Here is a 19,859-nt window from a genome sequence, read left to right as displayed (position 1 = left end):
TGGCCACATGTCCCACACAGTCTTATGAATCCCACCTTTTCCCAGCATGCATCTGTGGGGAGGGGTTATGAGCACTCTGCCCTCCTCACAACATCCCAACAGCTCACCCAGCATGGAAGAACCTTTTCTTGAAAGCCAGGGCAGTGGACCAATAGGTCAGCTTCAACCATTTCAAAGTATGCTGAATATCTGTACTGAGGAAGAGAGGGTGACATAGCAGGGCTGAGTGCATTGAAGTGTCTGAGCACATGAGCAAAATGAAAGGAACATCACATTCATCCATCTCAGAGATGAAAGGGAGAAACTATTAACCAACTTCTCTGAATGCCATGTGTTGCCTTTACATGAAATACAATAAATGCTCTCTCCAACTAAATGAGAAATCTTGCTGCCAAGTGTCCCAAAACATTTTTTCAAGCAGCTCATTACTGTACATAGGGAGGTAGAGAGTATAGTGATTTCTCACTATAGTGGGGAAAGGCAGGAAAATGTTCCTATATTGCTGAAGGTCACACATCAAAGCAGTGACTGGCTCAGAGAGGACACCCAGCTGTCCAGACCTGGCATCTTAAGTACAAGCCACAGAGCAGCACCTTCCTTCCACCTGAGCTCTCATCTGTACATCAGAAACTTGGTAGGGTGGTGGGATGGCAGCGTCTCTGCTTTCACACAAAGTGCCAAAGGTTTTGTTTCTTATAGGAGTGAATGTTGCCACATCCTTACTGATTTCATCTCATCATTAAAAGTAATTGAGAAAGCAGTTTGTGAACCAGAGACTTTCTCACTCTGAGGGAAGACAAAGACTTCAGGGTTCCTGCAAAACCCTGCACTGACTCCTGTGAACCCCAAAATATCACTCCATAGATTGATTAGATGTCATCTACCCACACATCAACTTTCATGTAATCAATGCATGTCTCTTCCCACGTGGCACTCCCTTAGGTTTGGCACAACATCATCCAGATACTCCCACCCTTTCCTATTTATGACTCTGAAAATCTATTTACCCCTGAATAGATTCCGTTTGCACAGACGCTGCCTACTGCTGGTTGTCTTCACTTAACTCCGGCTGACTCACCCAGCGCTGAAGGCGTGAGAAAGACCCAGCATTCTGTGGACATCACTATAAATAAACAATACAAGACCCAGCTCTGCATTGTTTGTGACTGCACCACGGATAAAAGTGGTGCAGTTAGAATCATTTTTGCTGCTTACCAGCAAGCTTGGAAACATGGTCAGCAAAGAGGGTGCTGAAGCTCCTCTTGAAAAGCAGGACCTTATTAGCATCTCATCACACTGAGAAAGCAGTGCCTGACCCTGAAAACCCTCATTGAAAGCAAGAAAATACTCAGTTCCTGAAATTTTCCTGTATTGTTTCATACTCTGGCTTCTTTTGTCTCTTCACCAGGACATTTCTTTCTGCACCATGTAGATGGTAATGACTCAGTGATGCCATAACTAATGACTTTCATGATTTGAAGGTATGTTGAATATCACCATTTTCACAGAGTAGACACCTGCTAGGAAGAGTTTCTGGCTAAGATTAGTGGCACACTTCTCACTGAAAGTTTTTTTGGTGGAAAATTTGGCTTATGACTGAAAAGGAAATTACAGACAAAATTGCTCTTCTCAAATACATAATTTTTCACCTGAAAATTGAAAACTTCAGCACACAAAATTTTTTGAGTTTTTCATCAATGCTTAATTATAAGATTTTCTGTCATCAGGTTTTGGGTTGCTAATGCTTTAATTTAACAAAAAATTCCACTCACAATATTTACAAAAATCATCTTTCTAATTTAAATCTTCAATAGTGGGAAAAAAATTCTCTCCAGTTGATTTATGACAGCAGTTGAAAGGCCGTATAATTTCAGGAAGAGTGTTAAGGAAAAGACATAAAAAATGCAAGAAACAAATGAGTCAGAGTAGGAAGTGGATCAAGGATGCAGAAGACATATGGAATGAGAAGCAAATCTGAACTACTTCCTGAAAACATTGTTAGAAAAGCTTCCCTCCACAAAAGCCAAGCACTCACTGATAATAGCCAACCATAATATCTAGATAGCCCCAAAAGGAATGATAGTTGAATTTACCTTAGCAGCAAGTCTTTGAAGTCCCGGTAATTTGGATGAACAGCACAGAAGTGGGACTCACACTTTGTCTGCTGTTTTGTTCATCTCTATATCCTCCAAGAAACCAAATTGCTGCAAAATCCCTTCCTCCTTTGTCTGGTCCCCTCCTCCTTCGCCTCGCCAGTGATTATTAAATGCTATCCTTCTGATCAGCAGCTGTTTTGTGGAAAATGGTCATTTTGTAATCCACAATGCAATCACAGCACAGCTGTTCTGGGAGATTATATGGGAAGTGATTGGTGCTGTGGGTTGGGATTAAGTGCAGAAGAGTGACCTCTATTAACTGAGTAGAAAGTTTCTTTAAAACACTGAAAGATTCCAGCCATCCCCATGTGGTAGCTCTTTGGAAGCTTGTATGGAGGAAGATGGCAGCTTTGGCCAATGCAACAGGGGAGGAGGGACCTTAGCTTGGAAACTGACAGCCCCCTTGGCATCAGGTCATCCCTTGCTCTGTGTACTGTCTCAGCAGAGTGGCCAAGACCAAAAGCACCTAGGGTATCTTTCTGGCCACACCTGATAGTTGCAGAAAGGGCAGAATGAAAAAAAAAAAAAAATTGAAAGAAGAAAGTTTCTTCAACTGCATCTACTCTGAGGACTGAATATTTCAGTCCCTGAAGAGATACCAATGCAGCTCTCCCCATGGGCACTGGAAATTTTGATGCCAAAAGGAGCCCCTTAGCAGAAGAGCTGCTGAGTGGCAGACTGACACCATGGCATCATTACCACAAAGGAGCTATTTGAAACAGCAACAAGTCAAGCCAATAGTCAAAGCATAGGAGATTGTCAGTGCCACTTGTAGTGGCAGCTTTTACTAAAATGTGAAGGTCACTGCAAATCCCAGCTGGTTCACCTTAGATGAATTTGGGAACCTAGTAAGAAGAGACAGATTCACATTCACACAAAGTCTGAGCTCTTGTCCTGAAAGTTTAAAGGCTCTCAAAATACCTGTTTGCCACCAAACCCATGAGAAGTAAGAACAACTTCACCTCTCATGAGAACATACTAGATGCCATGGAGCAGAGCTCCACTGAATCAAGCTACAAGGGAGGGGAACATCCCAAAGGAAGACACATCCTGTCTTCTCCACAAGCACTTTGCCCTGTGCCAAGAGGGTGAAGCTCGTGCCACCACTGGGAGGGAAGGAGGCAGATTCCCTGCATGCTGCTCTGCCAAGACACAGGAAGCCAGTGGTCCATCCATTCTCATCCCCCATGTCCAACATGAGAGCCCAGGGTGCAGTGCAGGAACAGCTCTGGGTGACAGCACAGCCTGTGACAGCCTCACACAGCACGGGCAGCAGACGGAGAAGTTCACGGTCCAGTACGTGGGCTGTGCTGTCCCAGGCTCCTGACCCTTCCTGCCCTGAGCAGAATGGGCAGCAGCTCTGTGGTTATTTTAATCCCAGTCGCTGCATAAACTCCTCTAATATAGATAAGCATTTCTAAGACGGACTAACTGAAAGCAATGCTAAATGTCCCTGTGCCCCATGGACTGCCTGCAGGTTTTCGATTAACAAAAAGGTTCTGTTTGGAACAGATGTACTTAATTTACTGAAGTAGGTAGAACAACAGCTGATGCCTTTTAAAAGCAGAGTGATTTGTTTTTTCTTTCTTTTCTTCAGTCTGTCCACATCTGGACACCTTAAATTTAAGTTCTAAATGCTCAGCTAAAAAAAAGAAAAAAGAAAAAATCCTGGTTTACAATCTCAGGAATAGATAAAGTCCATCTCTACTGATAATCCTTAACACCTTCCTCATTTTAAGCTTGGTTAGAATATCATTAAAACCCAAGATTCTCCATCAGTTTCTAAAGCTGGGTTCATGGCATATATATTGATGAAGTTAAACTGAATTAGTTTTATATAGATAAGAATTCATGTTGGGAAATAAATTTATCAGAAATATGCTATGGTTAAAAAAATATATGCTTATAGCGTATTTAGTATTCTGAATAATGGCAGATATTTATCCTTCCAGAAGATGGCAATCTTTCTCTAGTCTTCTTTTCAGGAGTCTGCTGCTCACATGTATGCTGGGGGGAAGCAACACTGAAGTTTAGACTTCTATTCCGTCCCTTGAAATTCCTCCTCCCCTCCTATTTTTTTTTTTACATTTTTATGAGCACAAACTCTTTACCTTGACTCTGAAGTGGGGTTTGGGTCTGTCTCTTGGAGTTATCTGAGCCTGGGAACTCTTGAAATCACTGGGAAAAGGAAAAAAAAGAGGAATGATTGCAGGAGCTTAGCTTTTGCTCACCTTCTGCCCTGCATACCACTATTCTTCCTAACACTTTTCACAATATTTTGTCAAGTATCACATTAAATTTCCCAAGATTATTGCACACAACTCATAGAACACCAACAACAGAATATGTTTCCTAATGTTCAACAAACTCCCCTTCACAAAATTATGGAGATTTTATCTGGTTTTGATTTGGATTTTAGTTGGTTGGCTGTTTTTTTAAATTTTCTATATTAACCTCACCTCAATCTGACCTAATATAGACACAAAAATCAAGCTGTATCTGTCTTTCACCCTGCTGTGCCTCCAGTTTTCTCCTCTTTGTATTTGTATCTGATATTTCCCACCATAATTTGGCTTGGCTAGAGTTTTTGGATGTCTCTTTCTCTTTGAACTCAGCAGCAGCCAGTCCCTGGTGGCTCATTTAAAATTCGCCCATTGAAGTGAATGCCCATAGCAGTTGATTTCCTGTGCAATCAGCCAAATGTTTGACTTATAGAAACAAAACAAGGAAACAAAATGCAAAACCCCCCCAAAGTCTTTGCACAGCACCACTGTGGAGATTGCCAGCTCTAAAAAAAACTGGGTGTTGATAAGTGATGCATTTTCATCCTGGCTCTATCACCATCTACACCCCAGCTTGGGTGTATCCTGCCCCAAAGTGACAAATTCATCTCCCAGGGATGTTGGTGGAAAAGAAGGTCAAGGAGACCTTGCCAGATAGGGCCCAAAACTTGCAATAATTAACTGGTAGGTCTCAAGAGGCACACGACTCCCCATAGCCCCCCATGCAGCAATCTTCCGGGAATATCAGGGACCATTTGCTGTCCTGACATTGGCTCTTCAGCTGACCTGAAGACGAAAGGAGAGGAGGAAGGCTGGCTATTTACACCCATAGAGTCACTCTGTGAAAACTGGACAAAGACAGGCTCATACTCACCCTTCATTCCACACATTCCTCGCACATGACACTTCCCACCGCTCCTGTTTTTGCTGTTTTTACAGGAACACCATTCTGAGCCGCAGTCCCCTCCCTTACTGCCACGCAGAAAGCAGGATGTCTCCTGAGTGACAGTGACATGGAGAGAGCCAGACTTCTCAAACCCAGTGACAGACTGCAAATGCCAGATTTCTCCCTGAGCTCTGAATAATTCCACTCAGATTGTAACCTTTATTTAGCTGTTTGCATGATGCATTAACTCTTGCTCTGAAAATGACCTCACCAGGCATTTTTTCTAGTCTAAGCACATTTAAAGGTGAATTCTGTTTTCAAAGATGATCAGCTTACATTGCTAGACACTGAGACCGTGGCAGAAATAAAGATTGAACTGGATTAAGTAAATGCATCTTAAAGATGGACAAACAAGCCAGTCAGTTTGGACCTAACTACTTCTTTTTCTTTCTACTGCTTTTTTTCTTGAAACAAGTCTTAGTTGGCTGGATTATTTTTCTAATCTTTATGTTTGTCAGCCACTCAAAAACCATGCAGAAAGCAGTCATGAAAAGGAAAAAAATCAGATGCAGCAACAAAGACTTTGAGGACTCACTAAAGATTCTAGCTGTCTCAATTTCTGGATAGGAAATATAAAACTATATATTATATATAAGGCTAGGGGGTTGCTTTTCAGAGTATTTAAACTCTGGCTGTATTCACCTGGGCACACAGAAAAAAAAATAGCATTTATCTGATTTAGCTAACCATAAACTGTAGACAGATAAGAAAACCACAAATTTATACATAGATCTATAAGGATATTAAAGAGGTGCCAGTCCAGAAAAGGGTCTGTACAAAACTCCAAGTAGATAAATGCTTACCTCATCCACTGCTCACTACTCCCATCTGCTTTTCTGAGGTGTCCAGTGAAATACTACAAGGTGATCATGGATTCGCCCTCATGTCTTTCTGTCTGACTGAACACATAGTAGCCAAGAAATTCCATGAGATCTCACCAGATGCTTTGAAATGTACCAAGTCTGTCACTTTACTGATGGTTTAATTCTTTCTGATCTCGCTAAATCATCACAGTAAGTTATATCAGCCGCTAGTTTGGCAGGGCATCCACTTCTGCAGAATGAGCCTTTGTAATTTGGTAGTCCTCTCTATGAAAATTGTTGCTACTTTTAAATCTACCACTGACGAGATCTCAGTCTGTTACTACTCAGAATCACAAACACACAGACTCAATGACTACCACAGGCTCATGGGGTTTTTCATCAGCAGAAGAACCATTGCAACAACATAGTCTCCTCTCAGATGTAACAGAACCCAAAGAATTTTGGATAATCATTTCTAGTGACACACAGCACTCCTACCAGAGATATAGCACATATTTTATACAACTAACTCGTATTGACTGTGCAGCAGAATATGATTGAGAGCCCATCACATCCTTAGAAAAGTTATTCCGATGATTAATTAACCTCATTCTTAAAATTTTGCTCTTGCTCTGTAAGCAGTGTCTGCTTTAGTTTTCCAACCTGACCAGGTTGCTCCAACACACAAATAAATACCCAGTGAAGTGATTTCCTAAAAATGTTATTGTAAGAGTCACAAATCAATGCATTTCATTAGAGGCACACAGTGTGATCTAACCAGCTGGCTGGTGGCCCAAATTCCTAGTTCTGTACTTGGCTCTGACACATAATTTTCCCCTCCCATCGGCCAAGTCATTAGTGGTGCGTTTACACTGCAGTCAAAGCAGTGGCAATGATGGGGAGTAAACATTCAGTGCTTGTTTTAATTGGGTGTTGCTAGGAATTTCACTCCAGCGACATGGAGCACAGTGCAGGGTACAAACCTAAGTCCAAAAACAGAGTAAACTGTGCTAAACTCCACATTGCCATGGTTGGATTGATAGTTCAAAATAGCCCTTGTTTCTGTACACTGTAAAGTTGGGTCTTTGGAGTCATTTTGCAAATCTACAGCACAGGGGATCCTTGTTGATACTGGAGTCAGCAAAAAAGACAGCAGGAGACATTCTGTTTCGGTAATTACAAGATTTGAGGACCTAAAATTAATCAGTGCAAACAGTAGTTCACACATATGCAGGTGATCTTGGAGTCAAAGATATGTTTAATATGTTTTAAAACAAAAAACAAAAAAATAAATTGAAACAATACAGTTAAATTGCATTGCACTTTGGTTTCACTCATGGAAATGAGAAAGCCAAAGCAATTGTTCTTTGCTTTAATTTATCTTTTCCTACATTTCAGTATGCTGAATCAGAATAAGCAGCGTTAGAGGATGCCTACAAAGATTATCTAATCAATCCATCTGCATCAGTATGACCTTAGCACCCTGAAGAACTTCAAGCCTACTGTTAAATTTTTTTGCAAGGGAGATACAGCTCCATCCTGGAAATGCCCCTTGTAATATCTTTTTTTTCCCAATCAAATCATAACGTAAAACAGAAAGCTTTTCCATCTCTGCTAAATGCCATGGTGTCTATTCCACATCTGATTTATTTATTTATTCACATGGATTGTCCTCTCAAGGCCATTGGAGCTACATGGTTTATTAAAGTTCTACTCACATGCTAGTATTTGAGGAACCAGTGCCTCAAAGGAAACATCTGAGCTAGCAGGAAAGGTTTGGAAATCTAAAAGAGTGAGTAAGACAGAGAGTTAGCTTTTTTAAGGCAAGGCGTGGGAGGTGTTTTCGTTCTTTAGCTATTAAAAACTCCTTGCTTTGACAAGAAAAAAAAAGGGGAAGAGAAAACTGGGAGGGGAAGGATTAATGAATAAAGTGGCAGCATGGCAAGAGATGCAGCAAGCACGGTGGCCAGAAGGCACCAGCGAGCTTCTCAGGCTGGGTTCCCTGACAGAGCAGGGGTGGTAGCAAGTACAGATCAGAGGAGTCAAGGTCTAATATGCTGTCTGAAGAGAATAATAAGACCAGCTTTCCTTACAGTGCTGAGCAGAGGGGTTTTGTTACAGTGGATGCTTTGAAAATAATCATGCTAGCTATTACAATTGCGCCTGTTATCTTTCTGGATGTCTTGGTAATTATCCAGGATTGAGGGCATCTCCTTTTTTTCTCCAGATTTGATGTGGATTAGAGATTCCTTTCCATTCCTTTACGGCATTTTGGAGCTGTGGCTCGACAGTCCTGCTGTTGAATCCAATCTCCACGGCTCATGCCTCCCATGGCCTTGCACGCTGTAGGCAGCATGCTGAACCCTCCTTTGCACCAGGAAGGAGACAGGTCAGGCCAGGGCAATGGTGACACCAGCTTGGGGCCCTGGCCCATGCCTTGGAGGTCCAGTGGGAGCAGGGAGTGCCAGGAGCAGATGGTGTCACTGCCATGGGCATGGGGTGGATGGTGGATGCAGCACGTGTATGCTGTGCCTGCGGAGCGTCGGGGAACCCAGGCTTCCCTACAAGTCCTGAGGGAAAGGAGTGCCCCAGTTGCTGAAAACACAAAACCAAAATATTTTGGAGACAGCCAGCAGAGAAATTGGGCGTCTGCTTTTTTCTACTGTATTTTTTTTTTGGTTGGCATTCTTTTGGTTGTTTTGGTTTGGTTTTTTTTTTTTCTTTTTTCTCTCCTCCTCTCCCCGCACCTCCCTGTTTCCTCTTAGCCAGGTTTCCGCATGCCTGGGCAACCCCAGTTGCATGCATGGGGCAAGGACATCAGTTCCCTAGGGTGACCCAGCCATGGAAAGGAGGGGCCAGGTGCAGTGACAGCAGCTGGCCCAAGGGAGGCCAGAACGAGGTGACTCTGCAGCTACAGCCAGGGCCCTTTGTGCAAGTGCATTATAACCTGGGTCTTAAATCACGTGCTATAATTTTCCACCAGGCTCACAGTTTAAGAAAAAAAGGATAAATAACTGTCCTTTCTAGCCCCCATCATTTTTTTCTGAGCAGGCCCAAGCTGCAATATCTCAAAAACTCATTATTTAGCCAACTTTGCGGGGCCTTTGTCATAGATAGTAAAAGATCTGTTACAAACAGAAAAAGTGTAATTTATTTTAATGCAAGACATTGCTCAAAATGTGGTTTTTTTCTTTTTTAATAAAAAGTAGTTAGGATTTTTTTTTTTTTTTAATGTGGATAAACCAGAATATTCCCCTGCCAGCCTTGTTCTTGAGAAATAGCAGTCTTGACTGAAATTAAAAACAAAACCAAAAAGAGCTCTATAAAACCACTAAAGCAGACACAAGCTAGATGATATTGGTTTCAAGTCTGGCAAAGGCTAAAGCAGCCAAAGCCAGATCTTGTGATGGAATGTGTCAACTGACTGTTAAAATAAAGAGGCAACACTACCAGCAATGTCTGCTGTGTTCTGTGCACCCATTAATATGCTAATCTCAACGTTAGTCCTTCCCAGGTAGCCAAGGACTATTATTGCCGAGCCTTATAACTAAGCATTAAGCATTGTGGCTAAACAGCTTGACTGAACAAGAATTATTTGCCATCACCTAACAAGGTAAGCATGAAGTCAGGGGAACCCAGCTAGCATGTTACCACAGGCAGAACTTAAAGAAATTAGGTCAGTCAGAATAGAAAGAAAACTTCAGAAACCTCTTCCAAACAGTGAAAAGTAGTCTTCTGTGGTACAGTTTCTCATGGGAAGCAAAGGATGAACACTGGATAATGCACTGGAAAATGTATTGCAGGCAAGAATCTTGCAGGAATTGGGCTAGGCTGGAATGTAAAATAATGGACTGGATGAGCTAGCAAGATTTTTCAATAATTTTTTTCTAATTTCCATGGTTAAAAAAACTATTGCCACAGTTTGCATTGCTTGCAATTCCTTCACACGAGTTACAGAATCTTTGAGTGAGGCAGAATATGAGGCTGGAGCAAGAGAGGTGGGTGTGTTTCCTGGATGACACAAAGGACAAAAAAACCGAAGTCTTCAGCCTGGAAGAGGCTGTGAAACTGGGAGACTGGCTAGAGAAAAAAGGAGGGAACACAGCTCAGAGGGATTGCTCCCACCAGGCTGAAACATGGGTGAGATACACTGAGGACACCACAGTGAAGATTTAGGGGGTAGGTCAGTGGTAAAGAGGATGGCTTTGAGAGAGCAGAGACTGCCTAAGCATGCTGCCATCATTCATGTTCAGTCTTCAGCTCTGGGTAAGAAGTGGGAAGGCTCAGCTCCCGCTCTCTGCATGACTCTCCAATATTCGTTTTCACCGACAGATTTTTCAATTATCAGAACATTTTGATTAGCGGCTTCTCTCCCACTCCTTGTCTTTAAAACAAGAATTTTCTGTTTTGCTTTGGTTTGAACTCAGATTTCAGATGATTGGATTAAAACGAGACATCAAAGAGCTGGTCTTTCACTCCCATCCAGTGCTGGAAAATAAATATCCTCAATTACTCCCATCAGTCATGAAGCCTCACACACAGCTTTACCAATGCACTGCAATCCCGACTTTCAACATCCCTAGCATTTCAGTTCATGACTGGATGCAGTCGCAGGTCAGCCACTCCCCTTTCAAAGCAGGTCACTGATCTGTGCTCGGCCCTTTACCACTTCTGGTAAATCTGTCTGTGTTGCAATCCTAAGGACGTCTTTGGGCTCTGCTAAGGGACACCTGAAGTCCAACCTTATTGAGCAATTCCCAGCTGGCCCAAGGACAGTTCAGTCAACCCTACTGTACTACATTTATTATTCCAGCCTTGGAACAGCTCTAGGGCTAACACAGCAGACCAGGAAAACAGCTCCCTTTGCAATCATCATGCTCCAGGCTTGGTACAAAGGTGACGCGGGAAGTACAATTTTGCTATGTTCCCAGATGAAACCATTCTTGAGTTTACTGGTGTTTCTTTCCACCCACAGTCTGTTACAGACCTTAAATGTGTGCTTCACAGCTTTGTTGGAGCAGATCTACTGTTCCACTCTCTTCATAGATTAAAATGCATTTTTTAATTTTTAAATGAAAAATTTAATCTGTACTGAACATCCCCACAGACCTTCTTAGCCATTTTTACAGCTGGCTTAAACTCTGCACTGAAGATTCAGACTGTTGTTTCAAAAGCTCTTCTGAGGTCCTCAAGAAGCTTTGAGATCCTCTAGAACAGGAGAGCTGCTGATGTCTTTTCATTGCTGCTAAAGAAAAAACCTGTGGGTCGCAGATCAAATCTGGTAAGGCACAGGTTGTCCCAGACAGCACCAATTGCTGCCTTGGGCATGTATTCAGGAGAGCGTAGGCGGGGGTGTCAGAGGAGCCATACATCCAATCTGGCTTTGTTTACCATATTTCCTAATGGGAAGATTCCTGTACTATCCCTTCTCCACCTTCCCAGGTGTTTGCTGGTGTCCTGACTCAGACACCCGGCTCACTAGCCCATAACCAAAATGTACAGGCATGGAAAGTGACCTGGTGTCTGCAGGATCTTAGCCAGCTTATTCCACCACTGCTTGGAAAATAGCCATGGCTTGGGATGTCTATGTCCACCCCCAAAAAGCTTCTCTTTTTCTGAGCCCAGAGCCTCTCTCAGCTACTAGGTGTTGTGTAGGCGCTGAGACTTCCCACAGAAGAGAGCAGCAGGGAATGCAGGGTGTGCCACTTCAATCTCCTATCCCAGAGGCAGATTTAATGGAGCTCTTTCCACAGTGCTTAGGGCTCCTAGCAGTGATGATGGAGAATGATTCTCTTTACAATCGCTTGGAGGTTCTCACAGAGACTTTTCCTGCAGTGGTCACACCTTTCAGGGACACAGATGCATCAGACAATTGCTCTGACCCAAGGCACAGCATTCACCCTCGGGATTTCTCCAGTCCACAGTGGGGCTGTGGTTTCTCTTAAATCTCTGTCTTTTTATGGTGACATCCAAGCTGGACTGAAAAACTTCAAATGACAAGGAATTTCCTGTTCCTAAACTGTCCCACTAGCTAACCAGCCTCACAGTTCAGAGTGTACACCCTGTTTCTAGATGATCTTCACTGCCAGCCAGTGAGCTGATTTCTCTATTAGCAATCTAAGCAGTTCAAGACATGCACAAGCCCTGACAGGCAATTTTCCATGTTGTTCACATGCTTTGTGGCAAGTTTTGGCTTGTGGCAGGCAGTGTTCTCTGAACAGTAGGGGGGTACTCTCCTCACAGCAGGGCTGACTATGACAACATGGGTAAGGGCATCGTTGCTAACAGATTATTTGGGCAAGGCTACCTTCTTTGGGGGAGAAGAAGTTTTATTCAGGTGAATGCTGTGCCACTTGCCCTCAGGTTCAGAGAACTGACCCTGGATCACTTTATTTACCAGTGTAGGTGTAACCTAGATTTCAACAAGACCTTTTCTGCCAGCACTGTTTACGATTAGAAATCTATCTCTCAAGTGAAATATTTGTGCACTTTGATTAAGTCAGTTCCTAACTTTCTTTTACATAAACTATATTTTGAGTCCTTTCCAGTTTTTAGCATCCTTTGAGATCTTCAAACAGGGAAATAGAAGACAGTACTGCAGCATGATCTCACTAGACAGGCCTGTACTGCAGGCCCTTCCCAGCTTGCCTTCCTCTTAGAAGCATAGCACAAGGCACAAGTCCTCTTGTCCTCACCTGTGACCCTCACGTTCAGGGTCAGGAATCTGACAGTTTTGTTCCAACTGGAGAATACACTGATCCCTGATATGAGCTCTCAGGGGACCAAAACTTTAGAGGGTGCCAAGTTATATTTCTACTGCTCAACTTGGACACAGAAGGTAGTGGGACTGAAAAAATTAAAATGTTGTCCCACTCATTATTCCCCTTATACATTTCAGGGTGACATCTTTCCTAATCTGTTGAGGTTTTTAGCCTGGAGACTTTTGATTCCCATATCCTCTATAGTGGCACTGTGAGACAGGATACCGTCTCCAATCTCCCTGTCACATCCCAATACACACTCAGCTATAGAAAGGTGGCCACAGCATTTTTTTTTTGTTCAAATGCACTTAAGAGATCCATCTGTGCAGTTTGAGCTGACCTTACTATTGTGGTCCTCCTCCCTGTTATTTATGTGATATGCAAATATGGCAGAAATTAAATTTTCCTGATAAATGTCTTCAGGAGATGATAAAAGATGACATCCATAGAAACCCCACTAGAAGCACTTTCTCATAGGAGGATCTCCCCTGGCAGGTGCTTTCTGAGGTCTAACCATCGACATGCATTCCAGCCTTGCAGCAGGGCTGGTGTTGGTTATTTGCCTCAAGCCCTGCCACCCACAAGAAGGTTTCTGCATCACAGCCCACGGACTCTTACACGCCATGGTCTTGTTCATTCCATCACAAGGCAAAAATAGCTGCCACTCAGCCTCTTTGCCTCTGTGGCCGCAGCAAGGCTCCATCATTTCTGTTCTCAGGGCTGTTGGTACCGCCAAGCCAGGGAGCTCCAAGTGAGGTGAGCACATAGACAGTGTCACCCTGTCACCGCACCAGCTCTCCTTGACTTAGGGATACACTGATGCAAGCTTTGCCCTGTTGCAAAACAAATTCTACCGAGTTTCAGCCTCACTGGCCCGCAGGTGTGACACAGCTGTCACTGTGCCTCAGCACAAGTGTCACTGCCTTGCTAGGCAACCATCACAACATGGTAATGGCCTGTCAAAATACCACGGGAAGGTCACAAGGCTGAGTCTTGAATCTTTAGCAGCAAACTCCACTTCTTTTTTTGAGCTCTCCATGGTCAGGAAGGCCAGAAGAGAGAGATTCTCTCCAGCAACCAATATTTGTGTGAGTAATAAAAAAACCCCAAAAAACAAAACCTCAGCCTGCTTTGCAAGCACAAATACAATTTGCAGCTATGAGCTTAATTTCCCAGCCTTCAGAAATTATTTTTCTCCATATCTGCCCCTTTTCTCCTCAAGGCAAATACTTCACTATCTGTATCATGGGCAAAGTTTTGGGGGCTATGTTCAGCCCTCTTTAGCACACTGGACGTACTGTCGTTATTGTCAGTGCAAAGACTTCCCCCTGAAGTCTTGCCCCTGACTGGTAACCACTACTGGGGCACTCAGAGGGACAACTTTGCATTCAGCTGGGAGCAAGGTGGCATTAAGTGCTGAGCACTAGATAAAGCCAAGAAAGCAGGAGTCTCATTGTGCTAACACTTATCTCCAGAAACACCTTTGACATGCAGAATGTTTGTTCAAGGTGATTACCTGGGTGGAGAGGTTATTGTTGCATAAATTATTTACTTTTAAAACCACAGTTATTTGCCTCCACCCTTCCCACCACTGCCCTGTGTACCCCAGTACTAACACACCTTAGCATTTGGGAGCACTGGGAAGAACTGCAAAGAGCTCTAGGAAGACAGCTACACCAGGATGCACTTGGCAAGAGACAGACATCCACTGGGACTAGCCATTAGTACAAAAAGAGCGAAAATAGTCACTTACCTCTGCTGTAAGGGCTATGGGGCAGTGTAGCCCCAGGGGAGAAGAGGGCACAGGGGAAGGGAAGTAAAACCAAGCCTGGTGGAAAGGCATCAATTCTTTTGCCTTTGCCTGTCTCTGCCACATCAGAGGCCAGGGTGAGTTTCAGTTAATCAACAGTGCTTGAGGACATGGTTTAATGGTGAACATGGTGGTGGTGCTGGCTGGACAGTTGGGCTTGATGATCTTAGAGGTCTTTTCCAACTTTAATCGTTCCATGATTCTGTGAAATAAACACAGTCTAGCAGGCCTCATGCACAACAGGGATGTGCTACCTCCCATTCCTGCAGGTGAAGAGTATATCTAGCTCTCTTCTTCTAATGCTCTGTGCATCTGAAACTCTCAGGACCATTCCTTAACAGCTGCCTAAAGGAAGCAAGCAGTAGAACTGAATGCAAGAGCAAAGGTTTGGATATACCAGTGACACCAGCTGCAGTGATAAGAAACACCTTTGAGTGCAGAGGAGACATGGAAAATCAGCACCAGACTGCTGGTTAGGAGCCTGTATTCCCTGAGGTCACTGGCAACACTCACACTGGGTTTTTGTGGTGCAGGATCACTCCCATAGTCTTCATCCCAGACAAAGCAAGTTCATTTCCTAGCCTGCAGTATGTCCTGCTGTGTCCAGTCCAGCACTGGAGACAGAACCGATTGGCTTCCATTACTGGGTTTCCCTTGGGAAGCTACTCTACAGACCAACAAAAGTCAGTCCTGATATTCAACTAAAATTTCCTTTCTTTTCATTACACCAGATACTTTCTTCTGGATCTTCTCCCTTAAGCAGCATATTCCAGTTGCCTCTGTCCTTCCAAGACAAAGTTTCATCATTATGTATGCAAGCTCAGTTCCTCAGCAGAACTGCCTGTCCCAGCCCTGCCCTGTCTTGGTTCACCACCCCATCAAAAGGAAGCACAGGACTTGCAATGCTGGGAGCAAGACTCAGATCTCCAGAATTGTTAAGGAACCACAATCCCAGAGCAGTCTGTGGGAGATGCAGCAGTGACCACATCCAGCTGCCACAGCAGGCAAGGAGGCTACAGTCCCAGTGGGACAGGACTGGTTACCTCCAGAGGCAAGTCCTGCTGCTCCTGATGACAGTATTGTGATCACCAGAAACAGAATAACTGAGGTGCGAAGGTCAGCGTCATACATACAGAAATACTCCTCAAAGTATCAAAACTGAAGAGAACTATGAAAAGAAAATGGTTTTCTCTCAGGCCAATCATGCAGTCTGAAACAGGGACACAGATGTCTGTGATAGCCATGCTAGTGATGACTACTGCCTTTCAACATCACATGGATTTCCAAGGGTAGCAGTGGCTGATTGTATTTCTGACCAGCATCTGGCACACTGGGTGAGGCCTGGCTTCTCAGCATTGCCATAGAGCAGATAGCAGTAATAATCATCAGTAACAATGTGGTTGGGTTTGTTTCCTCAGACGGTTAGAATAAGTTGTCAGTAAGAGTAATGAGCATAGTGCTTGTGTTTTATGCCGGTGCAAATTTAATTCCAGTGCTACAAAGGTATTTGTTTCCCTCGATGAGGCTATAGAGACACTAGCTCTAGGCACAAGTGGCCATATTCCCCAAAATATATGTTCCAGATGTTCTGTCTCACTAAAAGAACAATTCAAGATTGAGAAAAGAAAAAAAATAGTCACTTATTCCCCAGAGCTATTAACCCCTTGTTCCTTCAGCAGGCTTACCAGGGAAACACATAATACAGGAGGCAAACTGAGGCAGCACATAGGCTGAATATGGCCCAGATAGGTGCAGACTATTAAATTACATTACATTTGTGGGGCAGCTTGGAAAGATAAATTGAGTCAGACAAGTACCTATAAAATCTGTCATGGTTAAGTCACTCTTGTTCAGCGGTTTATTGCCATCCTCTGAGCTATGACACACGAGCTGAACAGTGCCTGTAGTGGTATGACGTGAAACAGAACAGCATAAATCAGATTCTGCAATAGTTAACCTATCAAAAGGTGAATGGATGCCTTTAGTCTCTCTGGGACTGAGGATTAGAAAATTGAGATAGATCTATTACAATATATTCTTCCAGCTCTTAAGTGCATGTACATACACAATACATCAATCCTTTTCAGGACAGGGCTCACTTACTTTGAGAGTAAAAATTCAACAAGCAGCCATAAATGGTTCCCAAATTATGCTAACACAGAAGAATACAGCCTCTCTAGTCTGTTCAGATTTGCAATACAAGGAGGAACATCAAGGCAGATGTTTCCAGGCAAGGAAGCAAACAGTACCTTGGTGTGATGCCAGAAGTAAAGGTAGCTGGACCCATTCAGGTCACAGAGATCCAATGCAGGGTGAAACACCTGAGGCTATTGGTGAAAACTCCCACAGGAAAGGCACAGTGAGATGCTGGCCATTCTCAGGACATAAAAGCAGACAGATTCCCATAACAAACAGGACACCCGCCTTACTTTTTTTTTTCTTTTTAAATTACTTTAGGGAAAAGGCACACCTGTGTCCTCTGTTCCAGACCACCAATTCAATGATCTTTGTCCTATTAGTCATGACAGAGGCATTTATGACAGTGATGAGTGTGGTTGTAAGCACTGTAAAGCACTCCATGATGTAGTCATAGAAGAAAGCCTATACAGGCTAAGCAAACCCAGCCATAACAACTAAGCCTCTGTTCTGAGGTATTTAAAATTGAATTCCAAATTATCCAGCTTCCTGGCAAGCAGGGGTCAGATTACAGCAATTTACTCTAAGGGGGCAAGGAGGATCAAGAAATATGAAGTTTTATTCTTCAGTGGTGGAAGTCACTACAAGCCTGGGTGAACAGTTCTACAGATAAAATGCAGCCCACAGGCCACTGGCTGGACCATTTGGACAAAGTCACTTGTGGATGTTGGAACCTACCAATGCTTCAGACAGCTCATTTTAACTGTTGCTGGCTAAGTTTAACACTTCAGAAGAATAAAGCTCCCTTTTCTAATTGCTTCCAAAGCGTATATTTGGAGACATCAAAACAAGAAAACCCCCAAACACGAATAAAAATCTCCTTATGGAGAAGAAAGTCTTGAAGTCTCACACTTGTAAAAGGATGTCATGGTCACTGGTTTCTTCACAGACTCCCCTCACAAAGCCTCTTTCTGCCTTGTCTGCAACAGAGTATTTAGACAGACGGGTACATGGATTGGATTTCAAAGCAAGGAAGGTCAGAAGAGATCTTCCATCTGTGAATGACCTCCAGATGTGGACTTTTCTTCTCCAGTCCTGAGGGAGGGGATGAAAATGCCTTTCATTAGTCTCATAAAATTAAATGGAAAAATATTGTCTACTGAGGAGGCTGGGCAGCAGAGAAGGTGGAGTCAGAAACCGGGCAGAACAGAATAGGGAAAAAAAGGACCGCAGCTGAAATAGTTCAGGATGTGTATCATCATAAAAGCTGTAGCCTCTGAGGAGGAATTGGTCAAATCAATGAAACAATATGGCAGGCATCAGCAGTTGAGGCATTTGAAATGGGAAAGGCCAAATAAATCAAAACATAGTTTTGTTTGCAGAGAGAATATTCTCTCCTTCCCCAGAGCTGTGACAGGATCTTAAACTGTGAAACACCTCCAGGGAAGCTGTGTCTAAGATGGCTTCTGGGTGAAACTGTGCTAAACCACAAACAACATGCTTCTCTTACCAGCACCCCACAGTCCTGGACGTGTATCTAGTTATCCGTTTTTCTGCAAAGATTGTCTATGGACAGCTTATACCTCCTCTCAGCTTATTCATGCAAAATTATTCTCCTTAATTGAAATTTGTCTCCAAGCAATGAATCTGTGCAAGCTGGAAAGACCAACATCCCTGGGGACAAATTTTACTCTCAGTTATTTCTGCAAAGGTACTACTCACAATTGCAAATGCACAGAATCCAAACTTCATTGCTGATACAAAATTTGGTATTTCCTGCTTGGACAGGTGTGACTGTTTGGATCAGACAGCCAGATCTATCTTTTACTTGCATTTACTTACATTTACTGCAAGGGAAGACTATGTCTCTTCTATATCCTAAATGTCTAAGGAAATCTACTGCCCTGCCAAAGCTAATAGGGAAAAAAATATTTTCCTCATTTTAAGTACATTACCACAATCTTTGCTTACTTTCATTCAAAAGTCCCTGTTTCTGGATTATGGCATGTCCTTGCACACCAGTGCAAAGAACATTAGGAATGTCCTTAAGAGATGTCAGCTCTTCATCTGGAAGTTTGTTCTCTTTTCCAGCTCATCAGTTCACTTTCCATTTCTCCTGCAATATCTCACCAGTGGCCAAATAATAATGTGGGAAATCACCATAGAACAAAACCCCCAAAAAACAGCTTTACTAGAAATGTAAGATGGCCTGTGCTATCCCAGACTGAAGAAGCAGTATCTCTTCTCTTGCAGCCACCTCACTTAGGAAAGAAGTATAAGAAACACAGGAAATACAAACTGTATCCCAGTCCACCTTCTCAGCTCCCGTAAGCATGGCATTTAGGACACATCTGATGCAGAGGTAACATCTGTGCTGCTGCATTTGACAACCTCCAAATGAATTATGCTGCATAGATGTGCCCAACCCCTTCATGGCTTGCCTTCCACCAATGGTCTGTGGCAGAGTTCCATTATTCCTTGATGCCTACGTGGAAAAGTCCATAGCTTGTTTATTTTAAACCTGTTGCCTAACCAGTTTATCAGGTGCCATTAGTTTTTGTGATATGGAACTGCATGAATCTTAGTTCTTTGTTGACATTCTCCATACCATTTGTGATTCCCTTTCAGACATCTCTTCTTCAAGATTAGCAATCTGTGTTTACACATAAACTATCTCCTACTTCTGATCATTGTTGATGTCCTCTCTTCTCTTACTAGTGTTTCTTTATGCTCTTCAGTGTAGTAACCAGAAGCACTCACAACTTTCAGACTTTCAGCAGACCATGAAGTACACAGAAGCATAATCATGTTCTTTGTTTCTTCTGTACTCATTCCTAACATTTCTTTTTGGCTTTTTGACCTCAATGGAGACTTGAGAAACTGTTTTCAGCAGCCTGTCTACAATGAATCCAAGAAATTCTTTCTCTGCTGGTAGAAGCTGACTAAGAGGCATTCAATACATCTG

The 19,859-nt window shown here is 43.1% G+C and overlaps 2 protein-coding genes across 15 annotated transcripts in view; one reads left to right on the top strand and one right to left on the bottom strand.

Moving 5' to 3' along the window:
• Positions 1 to 7,806, top strand: part of FAM234B (family with sequence similarity 234 member B) — a 37,654-nt gene extending 29,848 nt beyond the window's left edge. For both annotated transcript variants that reach the window (XM_023929072.2, XM_023929067.2), the window contains exon 13: positions 5,378 to 7,806. In XM_023929072.2, coding sequence (XP_023784840.2) covers positions 5,378 to 5,440 — 63 coding nt within the window. In that variant the 3' untranslated portion in view covers positions 5,441 to 7,806. The remainder of the gene's footprint in view (positions 1 to 5,377) is intronic.
• The window catches only part of GSG1 (germ cell associated 1), a 45,214-nt gene extending 27,954 nt beyond the window's left edge, over positions 1 to 17,260 (bottom strand). For 2 of the 13 annotated variants that reach the window (XM_086887659.1, XM_086887657.1), the window contains exons 1-2: positions 5,313 to 5,398; positions 4,268 to 4,334 (exon numbers count right to left, since the gene is read on the bottom strand). Coding sequence is in view for 9 of the 13 variants with exons in the window: in XM_023929101.2 (XP_023784869.2) it covers positions 108 to 215 (108 nt within the window). In the remaining 4 variants the exon portion in view is untranslated. Of the gene's footprint in view, positions 1 to 107; positions 4,164 to 4,267; positions 4,335 to 5,312; positions 5,411 to 6,187; positions 6,284 to 7,905; positions 7,972 to 17,007 lie in introns of those variants that run through there. The other 11 variants (XM_086887655.1, XM_086887652.1, XR_015286436.1 and 8 more) reach the window with 11 other exon arrangements.
• Between the last annotated feature and the right edge of the window lie 2,599 nt (positions 17,261 to 19,859).

The sequence above is a fragment of the Cyanistes caeruleus genome, chromosome 4 (assembly GCF_971803275.1).
Source record: "Cyanistes caeruleus chromosome 4, bCyaCae1.hap1.1, whole genome shotgun sequence".
NCBI lineage: Eukaryota > Metazoa > Chordata > Aves > Passeriformes > Paridae > Cyanistes > Cyanistes caeruleus.
The sequence above is the reverse complement of the archived record's forward strand: the minus strand, read 5'-3'. Positions and strand labels throughout refer to the sequence as shown.